At 49.3% G+C, this 20,991-nt stretch overlaps 1 protein-coding gene across 1 annotated transcript in view; it reads left to right on the top strand.

Annotated features, from left to right (window-relative positions):
* TNR (tenascin R) overlaps positions 1–20,991 on the top strand; it is an 81,645-nt gene that overhangs the window by 39,517 nt on the left and 21,137 nt on the right. Inside the window, exons 2-7 of the mRNA XM_074833031.1 lie at positions 8,298–8,853; positions 11,663–12,139; positions 12,594–12,857; positions 13,669–13,784; positions 16,321–16,471; positions 19,103–19,372. Of these exons, the coding sequence (XP_074689132.1) occupies positions 8,358–8,853; positions 11,663–12,139; positions 12,594–12,857; positions 13,669–13,784; positions 16,321–16,471; positions 19,103–19,372 (1,774 nt within the window). The 5' untranslated portion in view covers positions 8,298–8,357. The remainder of the gene's footprint in view (positions 1–8,297; positions 8,854–11,662; positions 12,140–12,593; positions 12,858–13,668; positions 13,785–16,320; positions 16,472–19,102; positions 19,373–20,991) is intronic.

The following is a 20,991-nucleotide window of genomic DNA, read 5'->3' on the forward strand; positions in this document are numbered from 1 at the left end:
CTTAGGTGTCCACATTGGCTTTCATTGCAAAATTAGGTGTCCACCTTTTTAAGCTGGTCACGCAAGTGAATTTTGCACTGAGCAAGCGTTTTTCATGGTGCGTGGTTGAGCGCAGTCGCTTTGAAGGGGGAGCTGATAACGTACCTGCTACTGCCTGTAAATATATGTAAATGAAGCATCACAATTTCATAGAATCATTGAATGGTTTGGGTTGGAAGGGACCTTAAACATCATCGAGTTCCAAACCCTCTGCCATGGGGGGCCCGTCCCTGCCAGGGACACCTTCCACTAGCCCAGGTTGCTCAAAGTCCCATCCAACTTGGCCTTGAACCCTGCCAGGGAGGGGGCAGCCACAGCTTCTCTGGGCAACCTGTGCCAGTGTCTCACCACCCTCACAGTAAAGAATTTCTTCCTTATAGTAGTGTAAATCTACCCTCTTTCAGTTTAAAACTGTTACCCTTCATACTATCCCTACATTCCCTGATCAAGAGTCCCTCCCCCCTTTCCTGTAGCCCCTTTAAGTACTGGGAGGCTGCTATAAGGTCTCCCTGGAGCCTTCTCTTCTCCAGGCTGAACAACCCCAACTCTCTCAGCCTGTCCTCATAAGGGAGCTGCTCCAGCCCTCCCGATCATCTTCATGGCCTCTTCTGTACCTGCTCAAACAGGTCAATGCCCCTAATGCCCATATGTTGGTGGACCCAGAGCTGAATGTATTAGTCCAGGTGGGGTTTCACAAGAGGGGAAGAATCCCCTTCCTCGACCTGCTGGCCACACTTCTCTTGATGCAGCCCAGGATATGGTTGTCTTTCTGGGCTGTGAGCGCACATTGCTGGCTCATAGGCAGTTTTTCAACCATCAGTACCCTCAAGTCCTTCTCTGCAGGGCTGCTCTCAATCCACTCATTGCCCAGCCTGTACTTTGCTTGGTAAAATGTTGGAATGGGCTCAGATTAGAGCCAACACTCTTGCAAAAATGAAACTTACCCTGAAGACTCCCCGGGCTTCACAGGGGAGCAGGCGGGAGGCAGTAGTTGAATGAGACAACGCTGGATCCAGGCTTTACCTGTTAATGGGAAAATGAAAGGAGATTCCCCCTGAAATCTTTGCGCTAAGCCACTGCCTGCTTTCCTGTGGGAGCTTATAGAGGCTGTTGATATATGCCATGGCAATTCAATAAAAGAATATGTAATGAAAGCAAGATATAACGTAGGCTGCAATCACAGAGGCGTGCGTGAATTATTAAGCTGGCAGCATTTGTAGTCAGTTGGGGGAACCATAGATTTCTTCCTTCATATATAGTTAGGGAACACCGCTAAAAGCATCAAAGTATTTCATCCTTAAATATGTAATTAGTCAGCAGGGCAAAAATCGTTCCCTCTCTGAGGGCTGCTTGGTGGCAGCATGAAATGACTCGGTTGGGTTTTTCCAGTGTGGTGCAGGTATCAGTGTTGGTCCTCAGCTCCGGCCCCATGAGTCCACAGGGTCTGGCCTTCAACTAACCAGCGTTATTGAGGAACTTGATGTTTCGCTCCTCTAAGCTTTCCATCTCTTTTAATTCCCCAAAAAGCCTGAAACAGGTTTGTTTAGAGGGGAGACAAGGATTGCAATTAGGCAGAGGGTGCAGAAGGAGTTGATCAGGAAGAGGACTCCATTTGCTTGCACGTAGCAAGGACCTTCACTCTGCCACGAAGCCCAGGGAACCAATGCAATGAAGACCTTTTAAAACAGATCAGTAGGTTAGTAATAACTGGGAGCCAGTGCTCTTCCCCCTCAGACAGCTGCAGGAAGGAATCAGGTCTGCAGGACATGCTGAATCTCTACCTCTGCTCAGGAGGGTCCTACTGGTGCAAATCAACATCGCAACATGAAATTTGTAGCAATTTCAAGCTGTCGAGGAGCTGACCCAATTAATTCCACTATTTCTTGGTTAGTGGCTGATGCAATGCAAGTTCTTTCCAGTGAGATGGGCAAATCACAAGAGCTTCTCACCAGATCACAAAGCAAAGGAACAGCAAGGTGTGAGCCTTCCCGTGCACACATCCTCACCTGCCATGGCTGGAGGACTGTGGCACCCAAGAGAGATTTCAGTGTAGAACCAATAATGATACTGATGCACGGGAGCAATGAGTTGCTCTAAACCAGCGAGTACTGCAGCCTCTTTTGGGAGGTCAAACAAAAACCAGAGCTGGGCTTCAAAGCTTTCAATCCACCTCGGTTTCCCAGCTGTGTGGTCACCTTGGAACAGAAAGTGTATGGCTGGGAGCAGAACAGGGACACCACGGAACTGAATTGCCTTTCCAATGAGCCCGGCAAGTGGGAGGAAAGCTGCACGGGCTGCATCTTGCTGTAACATTCAGCAGGCACCATCTGCACTGAGCACTTGGGTATCTCCAGGGTGGTTTTGGAAGCCTTGAAAACCATCCAGCAGGGTTTTTTTGGTTTATGGGAAACCTCCAACACACTTTTCAACATAAAAGCCCAAATAATACACTTGGAGGCTTCCTGCCTGCTTCACACATCACCATGCCCTGGGCTTGCTCCCACCATTAGCAGCAGCCAGGAGCAAATCCACCGTGGCGGTCTGGCTCCTGCCAGCTTAGCTCCGTCAGTGAACACATCACAGCTCCAATCAGCCAGCCCCAACACAGCTCAGAGACTGCTGGCTGTTAGTTAATATCTGCCTGCTCCTGCTCCTGCCATGCCGAGGAAGCAGGCAGCAAACTCCGTTTCTTGATGGTTTGTTGGTTGGCATTAAGGATGAGTGATGGTCTGAACTCCAAATAGATCTGATTTTCCAGTTTGCCATCTGCACCAAAAAGCAGAGCTTGTGGTTTATCCAGTGTTCAGGAAAAGATAATGCAATAAATGCATATAAATACGTATATATACACATATATCTCTAAGGGCTCTGGGTAGATTAAATTGTTTCTCACCCAAACCAAAACATTCACTTCATTTTCACATCTTTAGTAACTTCAGAAGCAATTTAATACACAATATCTGGCTGGAGAAACAAATGTTTTAATTTTTCAAGCATCTTTCCAGGCATCATTGGGTTTTTTTTTTAACCAAAGCAATTCACCAAAACTGGCATGAAAATCGAAATATTGTTGGACCATCCAAATATTAAATTATCTCCAGCAGTTTGCTGGAGATAAAACTGCTGGCATCATCCCTGCTGTGCAGATCTGATGTCCCTGCGCTTGTCCCGCAGCAGCCCCTGGGGCACAGTTTGCCTTTGCTACGTTCATATTGCTAAGCAATAAAAAAGGGGCTACACATGCTGCTGGGGGACACAGCACTGCATTTCTGGGTGATGCTGATCCCCTCCCCCAAAAACCGCTGTCACACCATTAATGACTTTCTTGGCACAGCTGCTTTGAGCATCACCGCACGCGGGTTCCCTTTTGCATTCCCAGCACCAAGCTGCTCACACAGATACAGCCCATCAGCAAAATGTAAAAATAGCTGAAAATATATAATTAGGGTGGATGTGCTGTGGATTTAATAGAGTTTTTCTATTTCTTCCTTCACTGCCCATAAGACACAAATCCTGGATGGAGAGAGGTCATTCAGGAGGGAAAGAGAACACTTTGCTGTGGTGTATGTTTGGCAAAAGGCCTCAAATATTTTTCTCAGTTTTCTATTGTGTGCATTTTTTTATTAAGCACCACACAGAAATTGCAGCAGATTGATTCTTTCACAGCTCCCCAAAGTTGAAATGCTTTGGAACTGAGAGCTCAGTGCCTGCCAAACTTCACAATTAATTTTAATAAATCTTTAATTCGAACTTTAATTCAGACACCCATGTTTCTGAGGGACTGGGTCAGGTGGGGCAGGGAAAGCAAAGCAAAGCAATGGAAATCAGCTCTGGTAAAATAAAGCAGTAGCCTCAACCTTATGCTGTGCCAGAGACAACTGGAGATCAACTGTCCTGTCCTGGGTGCAAGCAGATGGAGAGGCATTGCCCCAGCCCAGTGGAAAGCAAAGGAGAAGACGTCGCCATGGGATGCCAGGAAAGCGCTGGGCTCAAAGCTGCCTTCTGTGCCCTGACCATGAGGTTTTCCTCCAGACCGAAGCCACCAGGAATGCCACCAACTTGGAGTTTTATTGGAACTTGCTGACAATGAAGGTGAAATTAAAAAAAAAAAAAAGACTAAAAAGCACCCCTGAAAACTGCCCTGATGCAATTATTTTTACACATGAAATGACCACAGAAATTTGCTTCTTTTTCCTTGTACAGGGAGAAAGATAAAAATGTATAGTCCTGGATCCATTCACTCAGTCAATGGTTTTGAATAGTTCTGTTATGGGCATGGCAGCATTAGCTGGGGTGGAAAGCACTGGGAGGACAGGAGGATGAGAAACCTGAAGCAGGAATGTTAATGCAACTTCTCTTCCCCAGTAGACAAGCCTCGAGCTGTCAGACCGTGCATGCAGCCCCGGAGCTCTGCCAGCCAAATCTCTGCACTAACCCACCCCAGCTGAGTTCGCAGTGATGGGGTCCTTTAGGGAAAAGAAAATCATTGACAGGAGGAACAGGAGACAAAGCAGAACCAGATAGGGATGGAGATGACAGACCTTGGGAATGCATCCACAGATCTGACAGGGCTTCAGAGCTGTCAACGCAATCCTCCAGGAAGAAGTTCAGGATAAATAGGGATGTATGGCTCAAATGGTCTGCTGTGGGTTGGAGGGCCCCAAGGAGCATCCTCCTGTCCTGCAGAACCCCATGGATTCAGCCTGGTTTGAGTCAGGGACAGCCCAAATGGGGGTGACTTTTCACCATTTCACAGCGAAGAGCCCAGCTAGTGGCATTAAGCCTGACCCAGCACCTAATGAATGCAGAATTACTTTTTCTTTTTTTTTTCATTCGATCATCTTGTTTCTAATAATAATAAGAAAGATAAAGCTCCCTTAGCATTGTGCCACAGGGATGCCACCACCCCTATAGCATCACCCCGTGCCCAAGGCCACTGCGTTGGGCAGGGCTGGAGGGGGATGCTGTGACTTGCCACTTGGAAACGAGAGCTGGGCAGCATCCCGCTGGTGTCTGCTGGGATTAATATGCCGATAAAGAGATTCAGATCAATAAACCTGGCAGTTTCTACCAGCAAATGAATGGCTTTCGGTCTGTGGGTTAGAGAGTCGTTAACTACCCAACCTGCTCGCTGTCATTAGCAAGAAATCTCCACCGTGCATCTGCTCACCCCACTTTATCCACCAACCCATCTCCCACTCTTTCATTTCCACATCCACCTGGAGCCCTTCTCCCACCATCCCTCGGCTCCAGTTGTGCTCACAAACAGGCTCTGGCGTCTCTATTGAGCCAGGCTGGATCTGACAGGTGGGGAGGGGTAGGATATCATTTCCCCATGTCTAAGCTGCTCCTGTAATCCTGCAAGAAGGCTTGCTTTGAAGCTCTGGCCCGGCTCTGCGCAGCTGGCTCATAGCCACAATTACTTCCACTCTGAGCACAAACAAAAAAGCTGAGCAAGAGGCCAAGGAGTGGGTAGTTAGCCTCAAATGCCAACAAGTCAGTCAAAGGCAACTGGCACTAATTTGTCCCTGTGCTTTCTCCTGTCACGGCTGCCCCATTACATAGGGACAAGAAGTGTCTCCATGGGTCAGTCAGGGCCACCCAGGAGCTGCTGGAGAGCTCAGAAGGCAGAGGATTTGGCAGGGGTCAGGATCTGAGAGCGCAGCCCCAAATCATCACTTATGGAACATCAATCCCACCCCTCTCACTCCCTCCCGTTGTCATCTCTGTGCCCCCCTTCTTTCTGTCTTCTGCAAGCATGGCCAGAACCACCATGGGAGTCAAGGGGAAGGAGGACACCACCCCACCATAGAGTTATTTCCATTTTTCTTGCTTTTCCTAAAACCAGGAAAAAAGAAGAGAGCTTACCAAAGGAGTCCCAGGTACCTGCTCATGAGAAGCAGGCATTAAGCAGGGCGCTGAGAAGAAAAGTACAGCAGAAACATTGCAGTAATATGGGATAATTCTGCGAATGCTGTGAGGTGGCTGAATAGTAATATTTTCTGGAGTAGCGGCGTATTGTAGGAGAGAAGCCAGTAAACAAATATTTTCATTCAGCTGCAGGGGAAGCAAGGAAGCATGGCCATTCCCCAGGGAGCTGAAGAGGTGCTCCAGAGCAGGAGAGTCATTAGAAGTAAGGGAGAGCAATTGCTCAAGATTATGGCACTGACAGATACCGGCAAAGTCAGATGCAGCAAACAGCCCCAAGCGAGTCTCAGCTGTGATCCACAGCTGAGTATAGTGCCACCAGCCTCTCCCACCCCCCCCAAAAAAAACCCAAAATTAATCCACTGGAGTATTGCACCCTGCTGCCATGGCTTGGAGAAAACCCCACATAAGTTGGAAGCATCCACCAAAAGCCATCAGGGTATCATCCCCACTGCCCTGCACCTCATGCTCACTGTGGCCAGCATGCCCTAGGGTGGACAAGTTGTGAAACCCCAAGTCCAGACCTATGCGATCTGCACTAAACGCAGCTTGGGAGATTTGGCTTTAAGTGGCTTGTTGAAAGGCTCAAGCTGCCACTCCTTTGCATCTCCATTTCCCAGTTACAGGAACTGGTATGAGAGCTACTGCAACAGGCAGCTGAATCAGACCAGGTTGACATCTTATCTCCTTTTGCCACCAAATGTCCCAGAAGAGGATCATGTTGTATCTGGCAGATGTGGCAATTTGCACCTCTCCACATAGTGGCCCTTCAAGGCAGGTCCCATCCAAATGGTTTACACCAGTGTTTGGTGGTTTTAAGTTCTTACTAACCCGTGTAGTCCCATGTGCTTATTCATAGTCTTCAAACCTTTATGAATGGCTAAGCCCTCTTAGAGTCTAAATACAGAGTTATTAATGTTACTAAATACTGAGTTATTAAAGTTAGTTATGAATTAAACCTGGACAATTCAAGAGCCATGAATAATACCTTTGAATACCTAAACCCCACAATTTCTTGGGGCTTGGTGATGCAGCGAGGAGGTTCTCAGCTCTTTGCATCTTTTTACCAGCAGTGTAAAGAGCCTGCTGACCAGATTTAATGTACTTGCTGCATCTTTTGCACTGCTGGTACAGAAAGAACCACAGAGCACATCTCCAACGTTCATCAGTTCAGGTCCTACAAACCCAACATAGTTAGGGAGCCACAAACACGGCAATTTACATTCCCTCTTAAAATACTGCAAGAAATCCAATCGAGCATTGGCAGCTATTAGCTGGAAATCTCTAATTAGCTGTCCTGACACTGAAGCAGTGCTAGGGCTCCACTGAGAGCCTCTAACCACAGCACAATGTGCCCTCTCTGAGCAGCCACACTCTAGCAATCCCATTCTGCCTGCATGTAAACTACCTTCTGCAAAGAAAACACAAGGCATACAGTATCTTTGGGTGCAATGACATTGCAGACACAGCCTCGCCTGCCCGTTAGTGCTAGCCTCTGATGGACCTCGCAGAAATTCCTCATGGCAAACCAGTTGGAGTTAAGTATTGGTCAGCAGACAAGAGTTCTAACAAGAGTAATGGGGCTGAATCCATCCTGAGCACAACTGGGCTGGCACTGGTGATTTTAGACTGGAGATAAATGTGGTCCTTGGAGGCTGGATTACCACCCATGGGCTCACGATCGATACTGGAACGAGAAGTTATGTTGTTCCAAATCAAGGCAAGGTTAACCCATAATCCAGAGCACAGGCAGGGGGTGAAGCCACTTTAACGGGAGAGATTTGTCTGCTCAGACCGCCAACCTGAACAAGCTGGAGCCTGTGTGGTGTAATTTAACGGTGTTTAACATCAAGGCTACCGTTCCTATAGCTACTGGAGGAAGCTTAGCAACCCGGGCGCAGCTTCTGGGGCATGGGAGACAACCAAAGGAGAGCGCAGGGATGCGTCACCATCACCCATGTGTTAACCCTTTGAACCCTATATGCCGTTCTGATGTGGCACTGAAAGCAGATCCCATACAGGGTGTTTCTGGTGAAAACATCGGTATTCGATGCTTTGTTAGTACCAGATTAACTGTTTCCTTAAAAAAAGTAAATAATAGCATCAAGAATATGCCTCTGTCACTGTTCAAGGGCTATGGCAATGTCTCCCCACCAGCCATAGGCTCCACTCAGGGTTGATTAAGGCTCCACCAAAGCCAGCAGGACTGTGTGCGGGTTGAGTTGGCCCCACATCTTCTGGATGATTTTGCCCAGAAGGGCTTGACTCTCAGCACTGAGCACAGTTTCAGGGATAACAACCATTATGCTCTTTTTCTTCTATGTCCCCAGGTCCTCCCCGCACTTGGCTGACCAAGGCTGGCTTAGAAGGTTCTTTCTTCTCCCAAGAAAATGGGGACTGACAGTGAAAACCCAGTCCTGAGGAACGTGCTCATCAGCTTCAACTTGCTTCTGCTGGGCACTGTCCTCAAGCCTTTTGAGTGTCGTCTAGAAGTGACAACAGAGCCAGCTGAGAGGCCAGTAGTGGATGAGGAGGGTGGCCTTGCCAACTGCAGCCCACCTATCAAAGAGCAGCCCATGGTCTTCCACCACATCTACAACATCAACATCCCCCTGGACAGCTGCTGCTCATCCATGTTCAAGTCTTCAGCCGAGGAGGTGAGTTCAGAAGACGACCGGCTGGCAGAGTACGCAGAGCAGACCTCCGACAGCGAGAACCAGGTCACCTTCACCCACAGGATAAACTTGCCCAAGCAGGCCTGCAAGTGCTCCACCTCCCTTCCATCCCTGCAGGAGCTGCTGAGCAGGATTGAGATGCTGGAGAGGGAGGTCTCCATGCTCCGGGACCAATGCAACTCCAATTGCTGCCAAGAAAATGCAGCCACAGGTAGTAATGCCATCCTGTTAGCTCTTGCTGGGGACTGAGGGCTCGAGCAAAAGGCAGGAGAAATAAATGCAAAACCAGTGATGCCACTCAGAGTGGTGACAGAAGAAAACCTATGTTCACCCATGATGTGGCTGTGGCTTTAGGGGAAAAGCATGGCTTAGGTCTTCCAAGGCAGGAAAACCCCCAGGAGGGATTTGGTCACTTGAGTCCCCACACCCCACTCGCTGCAGAAACCCTGTAACAGCTAGAGCTGAAGCCCCATTACAGATAAAATTACTGCTGGTGAGGGGTGAGCAGGGTGATCTCCCAACCCTGCAGTCCTTGCAATGCTGTTAGATATCTGCCACGGCTCATGGGACAGGGAGGAGACATGTAGCTGCTGATCTCCTAAGCTGTCCCTGAGCTGAAGACAGGACTGCGGGAGCTGGCAATAAACCCCTTTATCTTCTCTGTGGGAGGATTGAATGCATATGAAAAGCTGAGGTAAAAAAAAAAAAAAAAAAGAATAAAAAATACAGGGAATAACTTCTGTTACCATGAAGGATGCAAACAAAACATATAACAAAGGCACAAACCCATCAACAGGATACTTCAGCTGAATAGAAATAGTTGTGGTTGGTGAAGTCCTCCAAGAGACCCCATTAGGGTTACCCGATCAAAGACAGCCCCTCGTGTCACTGCAGCCATTCCTCAGAGCTAGGGAAGCAGCATGCAGTTGAAATGAGATGGGTTAGGAAAGGTTTGGGCTAGAGGCTGCATTTCAAAAGCGCAGGAGCCAGCATACTGATGATTTTCCTTATGTCTCAGGGAAGTCAGTAAGGGGGGATGTCCATCCCTTGCACTGCCCAGGCATGCTTGGGGCTCCGATGCACCAGGGCTCCCTGCAGGAAAAAGCCACCAAGCAAGGAGACCCACGCAAGACATCTTTCCAGCAGAAAACTGCTTTTCAGGCCAAGAAAAACCACAGGGAGGAATTAAAACTAAAAGCAACCCGTTTTCCCCCAATGGCCCCTGCCTTTTTTTAAGTTTTGCAGCTATTAGTGTGATTTTCTCAGTGGTACCCCAACTCCTCTATGTATAGGACACATTAAAATGAAATGGCTGCGACGCACACTCAGCTCAACAGAGTTGGACTAAGGGTGTGTGGGTCGGGGAGGGAGAAACCGGGACGGCACACGCAGCAGGGTGGCTCAGGCTGACATCTCCCATGCAGCCGGTGGAAGTCAGTGCATTTCCAGCTGCGGGCTCAGCCCACATCCCCCCACAATGAAACAGTCATCAGCTACGTTAATAATTAAGACAAAACGGAAAACACACATACATGCCACTGGTGTACACAAAGCAAGGGTTAAAATCACGTAGGGCATGCAATGGGAAAAACATGTTTTAAAGGAATTAATTTGAAACTCTGATGGGCCTATTTGGGTTACTTGCAACATACACAGACAGTCCCATTAAACATTTATCGCTTCATGGAGTCTCCACTCTGATTGCAGATGCACTGAGCTAAAACTGGAGTAATTTCATTTATTTTTACCAGAGTTCCTTTCAATTCACTGCACAGCAAAGGAGATCAGGATGTCTACCCCACTGCCCGAGGCATTTCCCCAAGGAAAGCCATTCTCTTCCAGCACACTTACAAGCATCCTCTCTCCTCTTTTGATAGCTTAACTAGAGACTGAGATCTGAAGCGATCCTGATCGTCATTCCCAGTATTCACAGTTCAGATGGGAAGCATCCTGCAAAGTAACCCAAACTGGTCTGTCTGTCTCAGCTTGTAACTGAACCCCTTTTACATGAGGGTCTGCCACAACCCCCATAGGAAGAGCTGATCAAATAGCTCAGCTAGGATGGAAAACTTAGTTGGGAGACAAAAAGTCCTGCAGCTTAGGATCGTTGTGGTGCAGAGGTTTCTCAAGGGTCAGAGGAAGCACGGAGGGGTTTCTGTTCTTCCTCAGTTCACACGAGGAAGAAAAGCAGTAAAAATTAGCAAGGAAAAATTAGCCTGGCTGGGTTAAACCCCAAGCTGGAGCAACAGGTCCATGTTACGGGGCAAAACAGGGGAGTGTTGGCAATGTCAGAGTGACCGGTGCCTTCATCCCCATGCATCCCTCCTTGCCCCAGAGTCCTGTGCAAGGCTGACAGGTAAAGAGGGGACATGAGAGGTGGTGGCCACTGCAGCCACGTGCTTTCCCCACTTTCCCACAACCCCATCACACCCAAACCCCTGATACTTTGTGCAAAGCCAACGGTTCCATCTTAATTTGGCTCACCATGATAGGGATGAAGATGGTGGTTTTGGGTACATATCTGCTTCTTGTAGGAAAGAGGGTGAGCACGCCAGGATCTCTTACCTGTAAAAAGGAACAGCAGGTGGAGAGGAGACAACAGGAGTCATGGCTGGTGCTGAAGGCTTGGCCAGGGAAGCCTTTTCCCAGTAAGAGTTCTAGGGAGGTTCCCATTGACTCAGTGCTGAACTGAAGAGAAACCAAAGGGAGCACTTGCACCCCAACAAGGCTGATGGCACCCATAGCTATGGAGGCCAGTACTCCCAAGGGGACAGACAAACTCCTGGAGACCCATCCAAACCTCTCCATAAGTCCACATCACCAATTCTGCCCCTGCCAGCCCTAAAGGCACCGGCTCCTCAGAGCTGGACATGCTCAACCAGAGGGAGGACCATCCCCTGCTTGCCCCACATCTTGCTCCCCTTCCCCATAGCCCATCAACAGGCCGACCTGGGACCAATGCTGACCTTTTCCCACCTCCCACTTGGTGGACTCTGACCCTTGGTCCTGCGTCTTTGCAGGGCAGCTGGATTACACCCCGCAGTGCAGCGGTCACGGGAACTTCAGCCTGGAGTCATGCAGCTGCGTGTGCATGGAGGGCTGGGCGGGCAGCAACTGCTCTGAGCCCCGATGCCCCCGGGGCTGCTCCAGCCGCGGCATCTGTCTGGAGGGCCAGTGCATCTGCGACAACGACTACGGGGGAGAGGACTGCTCGCAGCTCCGCTGCCCTGCCGGCTGCGGCTCCCGTGGGCTCTGCGTGGACGGCGAGTGCATCTGTGAGGAGGGTTTCACTGGGGAGGATTGCTCCCAGCTGCGGTGCCCCCGCGACTGCTCGGGGAAGGGCCACTGCGTCAACGGCACGTGCGTCTGCCAGGAGGGCTACGCTGGGGAGGACTGCGGGTGGCTGCACTGCCCCAACGCCTGCAGTGGCCGCGGGGTCTGCCGGGATGGTCTCTGCATCTGCGAGGAAGGCTACGAAGGGCAGGACTGCTCATCAGGTAGTGGGGGCATGTGTGGGGACAGCCAGACCCTAATGTACGAGCAAGGGCCTCAGGGTACCCAGAGACCCATAAGAGCACCATAAAGCCTGGGAGAAACCCATAGCTGACAGAGCATGTCACATAGGTTCTGCTCAGGCCTTGTAGTTTGTCTGCCTCCCTCTTGCCCCTGTCCCCAAAGATGCCACAGGCAAAAGTTTGGGACGCGAGAAAAAGCCAGTGAGATTCACCCCAATATCGGTGGTGAACCCTTGCTGCACCAGCAGCTGCAGTCAGTTCTCCTCAGCCTTTGACTTACTGTAGCAGTTAATACAGCCACAGACAGCACATAACCCCCAGCCCAAACCCCATGCCCATGTCCCACCAGCAGAACCATGCACCCTTCCCCACAGCCGGGTGGGAGGATAAGCCACGCACACCCTGACGCTCTCCTTACTTCTGCCCTTCCTATCAGTGGCTCCTCCTGAAAACCTGCGAGTGACAGGGATCAGCGACAGCTCCATCGAGCTGACGTGGGACAGCCCCGGGGCAGCCACCGAGTACGTTGTCTCATACCAGCCGGCAGGGCTGGCGGGCACCCAGCTCCAGCAGCGGGTGCCTGGGGACTGGAGCAGCATCACCATCACGGAGCTGGAGCCAGGTGTTGCCTACAATGTTAGCATCTACGCGGTCATCAGCGATGTCTTGAGCATCCCTGTTACCTCCAAGGTGATGACCAGTAAGTATCCTACTGCACTTGTCGCTTGGTACCCAGATAACCAGAGGTGATGTTCAAGCTGGCTCACATTTTCCATAAAAAATCTTCCAGTAGAAGAAACTTGTGCCTTCAAAAAAAAATAATATTGGGAATATTTTTATCCCCATTTATGGGGATACAGGAAAGTGGGAAATGTGTCCACTCTCTGCAGAAAGACTCAGTCTGGATGAAAACGCAAATGACTAAAAATCAAAGAAACTTTCAGTGTTTGATTAAAGCCCCCAGAATATGGCCCAAAATATTATACTTTTTTCCTCACAGAAAATATTGTCATATATCACAGAAGTCACAGGTTCTCCTCCCACTCCTGGATGGGTTCCCCATGATGAATCCCCATGACATGGGTAATAGAGCAGCAAGAGGGGATGCTGCTGTGCATCAGGAGATATGTAGTCCTGATCAGGACTGTGATGCACAGAGGAAAATGGGGGTATCAGGCTGTAATGGCAACCTCCAGAAAGGATCCTCAGAAACTAAAGATATAGAGGGCAGGGGGGAAACATAAACTATCCAGACACCCCTTTTGCAACCCCATCACTCACTCTGTTCACACAATAATGCAATGGGAACCTTCAGTGTTCAGCAGCCCAGGCATTTCCCTCTTCTCCCTCCAACGTTCCTGAAGTGGGGACAATGAATCTCTGCTAACAGCTACCAAAAGCTTCCCCATTTTCATTGCCCAGATAACAAAATAGCCACAGGGAGCAGGGTGGGGACTGGCAGAACACACACACCCATCCCGCTCTGCTCACAACCCCCTGCTCCCTTCCAGACCTCGCCACACCGCAGGGGCTGAAGTTCAAGACCATCACAGAGACGACAGTGGAGGTGCAGTGGGAGCCCTTCTCCTTTCCCTTCGACGGCTGGGAGATCAGCTTCATCCCCAAGGTACCGCCACCACACACATGGCATCACGAGGTACACCCGGTCACCCTAAAAGCATTGAGAAAGAGAATCCTAAATCAGTTTCCAATTACCCCACCTCCAAAAAAAAGAGCCTCTGTTTGCAAGTTGTGTGCTTCACATCAGACAACCCCAAACACCTCAACCTTCAGGTGCCAGCTTGCATCTCCCCAGTAGTCTTTGGTGTCAAGACATAGATGTCCTCGAAGAAATTCCCCAATAAAATCAAGAGACAAGCATATAAATAAATAACCCTTCCAGACTCACTGCCTCTTGCTGTCATCCCCTCATTTCCCTTCCATCTCCTTTGCCATGACCCTTCCCCCTCCTCCTCTTCCTCATCCCTGCTCTCTGCACACTAAGCTACCCAAAGCAGCCTGGATCAAACCGAGCAGCCACCGTCTCTCAGACATCAACCTTCAGCATCCTCGAGTCCCAGGCACAGCTAATTCCTGCCACGGAATTTTAATCACAGTGATGAACAGGTAGAAATCGTGCCAGAAAAGATGAAAGGATGAAAATGTTGCCCTAAATATCTCATATTTTCTATGCATGGCAACAAAAATTGTACATCAAGTATTTCATCTATATTCATAATTTCTACACCATTTAGCCATAAGTATAGCTTCAATTGTATATGGAGCCTCTTTACAAGAGCATTCAAGCCCCAGCAGTAAAAGAAATGCTGATTAAGGGCTCAATTATGATGTTTTCACTTGTACAAAACCCTTGCTGGTGTCAAAGGCAGCTCTGGGCAGTGGAAAACTGCAGAATTTGGCCCCAAAGTTTTAACTGCTATGTAAAGTATCATTATACAGCACGAAGCAAGGGCCTGATTGCTTTAAATAGCTCATTCCCTCATTTCCAAAAAGGCTAGAAAGGATCTGGGTGCAATTTTGGGTACATCTACATGCAAATTGTGTCAGAAGTCGAAGTTCAGGTACTGCAGATGTAAACCCTGGAATAATTTTCATTCACTGTCAGAATAAAAGCCAAAACAATAAGGCAGCATCAGGGAAGAGCTTTTGGAAGCAAAAAATAGCTATCTTTCAAACGTTTCACTGATACTTGGGAATTAAGCTCAACAGCATCCCCCTGAAGCAGATAAATGGGGATATATCCATTTTAGGGTGAGGAATCGCTGGGATAGAAGCAAACTTCTCCCCACAGGGTCATCAATTCAATGATGAGTTTTTCTCAAGACAGCCCCAAAATACAAACCGTCAGTCCTCCTTTCCATTTTTAAGCTTCAAACTTAAAACCAAATGGAAACAGTTCAGGATTTAAAGGAAGAGATAAGGTGCAAAAGGACGGCTGTTCTTCGATGCAGATTTTTGGGGTGAGGAAGGGATGTAGCTCACTGGGCTTTGAAGTTCTTGGATCCATCGGTCAAGCTGTAAAGGCACAGTTGTGCTCCTGCTCGTTGGCTGTTGAAATTGGACTCTCTCATCTCCATCATCAGCTTTTCTCCTAAAATAAGGCAGAGGGTGCTGTCTCCTTCACTGCCTGGAAGCAACGCTTGCTTGGGCAAACACTAAACCATTGCCACACCCTAAATAAAACCAAAACCTGGTCCCAGAGGCTAAAAACAACAGAGTTATAACTGCAGCATCACAAATAACTTCTACGAGCAAAATCAAGCTCTCTCTGTCCTCATGAAAACTGGGTGAGAGGATGCTGATTTGGTCCTCAGCATCCCCATAAAGATGCTTGCACCCTCCCGCAGAGCAATCCTCCTTCCATGGTCCCCACGATGCTCTCACCCCCCCAAAGCCAGGTCAGGCAGGGATCGCCCATCTGCTGTGTGCACTGGAGATGGGGAGGGGGGAAAGATGAAGCGAATACAGATTTAGAAAAGAAAATTAGGAAAGGTAAGATGGCAATTTATGGCTAAAATGGAAGATTTCCTGTTTAATGAGAAAAGAGATGAATATGAATTGAGAGCTATGTGCAAAGATTTGTTTAGCGTGTTATTAGTGAAGACAGCAGCAAGAAAAGATCCTTTGTCCAAACACTGGCAGGAAAGGTGACATTTGCAGTTGCTTAAAGCCTTACAGTTTTTCAGAGCAAAACTGCAATGTATAATGAGTTTAATAAAGATACTTAAAAAGCAGGGGATGGCAAAATAAAGATCTTACAGTTTCATACCTATATATGAACAACAGAAGGCTCCTGGCACCTGAATAGCAGGGAAAAGGAGTCCATCCCAGGCTTTGGTTTGATTCTCTTTTCTCTTCTGGAGAACAGCAGACACACAGATGGCAAAATACAGAAGTCGGGGGAGGGGGGAGGGAGGGGATGAGAAGTGATGGGGGAGGATTTCTCAGCCTAACAACATGGGTGCTCCACGCTCGGTGGGTGACTTCACCCTGGGTTTCTGCATCTCCATGGTGGGATGTGCCAGGGCAAGGATGAGATTTGGAGATGCAGGGCTGGGCATGGAAGGATGCAACATGGGGGGACACCTTTCAAAACACCTTTTTGTTGGGTTTTTTTAACGCTTATTTCTGCTCCCTGGCAGAATAATGAGGGCGGTGTGATCGCCCAGCTCCCCAGCACCGTCACCACCTTCAACCAGACTGGGCTGAAGCCTGGGGAAGAGTACACTGTCACCGTGGTGGCCCTGAAGGAACAAGCCAGGAGCCCTCCCACCTCCGACAGCGTCTCAACCCGTGAGTGAGCCCAACCCCGGGCAGCACGACAGTGCCCAGGATTTGGTCGCCACAATAAGGTCCCATCAGCAAGAGCAGCCTGGCACTGCATGGGCAGGAATAAAACTAGCACCAGCTAAGTGCCCAAGCTACAAGTGCATTGCAGCAACAGCTTCTTCATTCTCCCTTCAGAATTTCTGCAAGCACAGAAACTGTGGCAAGGTTAATGGAGTTGGGAGCAAAGGCTCAGGTCCATTTTTATTATATAGCTGGATAAATTCCTCCCCTTCACTAATCTCGCATTTTGGAGGCTGGACGCCCCCAAGAAACATCTCTATAAATGTATTGCCTACTCATATATAACAGATTCAAACTCCCACCTGCTTTTGTGCCACTAAATGCCCTCTACTCCCACCACTTCAGGCAAATCAGGCAGCAGGGCAGGGAGCCAGGAGCAACAGCACGTCCCTTCCTAACCAATTTATTCGGCTGGTCACTGGTCCCTCCCATAGGCTAGAGGAAATTCAAATGGGTCTTCTCCTTGCCTAAGGAGACGTGGCGATGGGCAGAGCTTACTGGGGAGAAGAGGCTCTCCACATCAGATCTGCTGCAGTCTGCCTTGGCAGTCAGGCAGACATCTACCTCCGTCCAAGCTGTTGCAAACGGAAACAGCATTTAAATAGCTGCCGGAGGGTTATAATGAGGTGATGCTCTCTCCAGGCTGCTAATTTGAGGCAACAATGAGAGCGAAGGGAGGGTCCCTCCACCAACAGCAGCTTGCTGCAGGTCTGAGCTTCTTCGGCACAGTCCTGTCCTCTCGCCTTGCCTCCATGCTCGAAGTGGCTTAACAGAGACATCTCCTGGTCAAGCCCAAATCTTCCTTTCCCTTGGAAGTCAGCAAAAAATAGACTGGTACTTCAAACCCAGCAGCTGACCTTTGCAGGGGAACACAGATGGGGTGGTGAGCTCCCAGCTCTGCTCTGTGAAGGTGACCTCATGCTGGTGTGTCTGACTTCCTCTGCAGCACCCCCATAGGTTTGCCCCCATCATCCTTGTTCTGCCTCAACATCTTGTGCCGGGATCGAGCAGCAAAAGTGTGATTTCATGTTGCATAGCTAAGTAGAACTTGATGCTTCCCAGCATTCCCTGAATGACTGGACCACATAAGGTAGTTGGAGATTCAGGGTTTGGATAAGCATGACCTGGTCCTGGCCAAGCTGAACACCCAGCTCCTACCTGCACACCATGCTTCCCAGCTGTCCTCCCTTCTCCTCACCCCACTGCTCCCAATTCCCCCACATGCCTTTTTCTAACTCTCCCTGGTCCCTGCCCACAATGTGTCCTACAGAACTTCCCACCCTGGGGTGCAGCATTCAGCACATCCTTATTATTCAGTGTCATTTTCTAATACATACAGTATATTACATGTACTTGCGTGCAGTATAGGCTGAATTGCAGAACCAGCGTGGGTTTTTTCACCCACCTTGTGATCATGTGAGTGATAAAACGGGCTGCCCAGCAGGCTCCATGCATCAATGCTGCCACGGCACAGGACTGATGGCCAGGCTTGGCCCGTCCATCCATCCGTGCACTGGTTAGGTCCTGCTGAACTCAAAGCATCTATCACCCAGGCTTGAGCCCATGATTTCCAGAGGTCAGGTGTTGGGAGATGTGGAGGAGGGAAGGGTCCGATTCTCTGCAAAATAAAGCAGAAATGTCCCAAATGGTCTCCCAGTAGCTCTCTGGTATGAATTTAGCTAAGACGCCTTTATCTGAGAGGGTTTGGTGGACACCCACCGTAGTCCCACACCCAGCTAGTTATGAAGACTCGCCAGAGCAGTTGCATTTTCTCCTCTCTCCCCGCTGATAAGACATCAACAGCTTTACGAGCTGATCCCGCAGCTTAACAACAAACGAGGAGCTGGCACCAAAGCAGGAACATTTCTAGAGACATTCCTCAGTTCTCGATGCTTGGATCAGTCCTTGGCCCCACGTTATTTAACACATTGTCAACGCCTTTCAAATGACATAATATCATTGCTGATAAATTTTGCCAGTGATGGAAAGGCCTGGAAAAGAGTAAATTGAATGGAAGGAGATCATCGATAAAAGCAGATTGAATGGCTCAAAGAGCTGGTCACAAAGGAAAACTATATGTTTTTCAAAGCATCGTGAAGTACGAGTAGTTATCTAGGAGCAAAGAAAGTGGACCACATTTAGACACAGGAGGTTTTATCCTGGGAGATGCCACCTGAAAAAGCCAGGGAGGAATTGTTGCCCATAACCAGCTTGAGAAAAGGGCATGAGTTGTATTATAGCTGTAATGGGCATCGATGGGAGAGCTACTGGGTCCCACTCTGGTGTCCACAGCTTGGGATAGACATTGGTGAAGGGGAGAGGGTTCAGGAAAGAGTCAGGAGATTGGGACAAGGGACTGGGAACCCACCAGGACCAAACGCTCTGAGTACCTTGGGGCAGGGGGGTCATGTCTTTTGTCTATGCCACCTCTCTGCCGTGTCCTCAACTGCTAATTCAGGCCACTCTGGAGGTGGTGTTGAAGCATCCCTGAAGTTTGGTGTCCCCAAAGCTGCCACCTTTCCCCATTTAACTCTCCCAAAATAACAGGTGCCTGTTTCCCCCCCTCCTCCACAGTCATCGATGGCCCGACGCAGATCCTGGTGCGGGATGTCTCCGACACAGTGGCCTTCGTGGAGTGGACGCCGCCACGCGCCAAAGTGGATGCCATCCTGCTGAAGTACGGGCTGGCGGATGGGGAGGGCGGGAGGACCACCTTCCGCCTGCAGCCCCCCCTCAGCCAGTACTCCCTGCAGGCCCTGCGCCCCGGCGCCTGCTACCACCTCTCCGTCAGTGCCCTCCGGGGTGCCAACGAGAGCCGGCCAGCCCTCGCCCAGTTCACCACAGGTAGCTAGATGGCTTTGCTGGGAGAACCGGCATGAATTTTTAAGCCTCCAGCAAGCATGGGCAGATGGCTTGCTGCAATCTGCAGATGGGCTCTCCTGCAACGAGCATGGGGTTTTGCAAATCTGGAGCCACATCAAGGGGTTTTTGTATCTGAGATTTAGTGGTACCTGGTTTTCCCCTGGCATGAGTGAGCTGGGGTTTAATCTGGTGTACTGGGAGGAATCAGCACAATGAAAACATGATGGTTAAGATGCAGGTCTGAATGGAGATGCCTGAATGCAGGTGCCCCGCATCCCATCACAATCCTGATGCAGAGCAAGGCAGAGCAAATGATTCAGCTCACCCTAAAACACACACCCTAAAACCACCTTCTGAACGTCTCCACTAGTGCCTACATTTCTCTTTAGTCCCCAAACCTCCAGTGCAAGAGGTCTTCTTCATGCCCTGTGCCCCACAGGGATGCTCGCATGGTCCCCAGGGCAGCCCAGGTGATCCCAGATGCCAGTGACCAGGCAGGTGACTCAAAAACCTGCATTTAGATGACAACCCCTGAGCAAACCCCACCTTGGCCACGTCCCGCTGCAGCATCAAGGTTGAATCTGCTGCTGCCTGGGACACATGCCCCCACCAGCAGCGGTGCCCATTCAGACACAGCTAAAACTTTAAAACCCAGCAGTTTATGCTCTTAATAGCACCCGTAGATCAACATGCAATTCTCAAAAGCACGAAAACAGCAAGCACAGGTCTGAATTCAAGGCGATGCTTGCTCCCATTCAGCGTCGGGATGCCTTGCCTGAGGAATCAGCAGTCAAAGCGGCTGAAAGCAGTCCAGTCAGAAACATGGTTATCTTATTTTATATCTTCTCTGAAAACCCTAACTGGTCAGTAAAACTTTAATTAATGTTAAGCCTGCAGATAGCTAACAGGTTTAATTTACCGTGCCATAAAGGAGGAGGTAGAGCACGTATTTCAGTGCTGGTTTATGGTATATAAATTACTTGTCATGTACGTTACTGGCGGATACTAGGCTCCTGCTATAATAACTGCGGTGTGTGAATTGTGTGTGTATATATCTCTATAGATAAATATTTCGGACGAGATGTTCACCCTGACTGATTTGCTGCGTTAGCCTTCCTTGCTTTATTTCTAAAAGGCAACATAAAAAATCCCCACCTAAACGCAGATCCATCAAGGAGCAGTAATTACCCCACGTCTGCTGGCGCCCACTCCCTGCCCAGCACCAACCCGTTGCTCACTGGAGAGGTTTATTGTGCAAACCAGAGCAGATTTGGTGCACAGCCTCAGCAGCACTAATAAACAAACCCTTTGGGCAATGTCTGAGCATGAATGAGCCTGTAAAGATGCTCAAGGTTCTTCTAAGAGCAGTTCAGGCTAATGCGTGGCTGCTACAGAGCCCTTTTTCTCTTAGGCATGCCACCTCAGTTTCCCTTACTCTAATATAGGGGAAAAATGCTTTTCTTTTTCAAATAACATGCAATTAGCTCCCAAAGTGACTGAGGGATGCTGTGAATGCCCCAGCACTTGCGTCAGTCTCATGGGTGGCATCTACCAGTCTCTGCTGAGCAGGAGGTAAGAGCAGATGCCCCAGCCCTTTCTGG

This window comes from Strix aluco, chromosome 8 (genome assembly GCF_031877795.1).
Source record: "Strix aluco isolate bStrAlu1 chromosome 8, bStrAlu1.hap1, whole genome shotgun sequence".
NCBI classification, from domain to species: domain Eukaryota; kingdom Metazoa; phylum Chordata; class Aves; order Strigiformes; family Strigidae; genus Strix; species Strix aluco.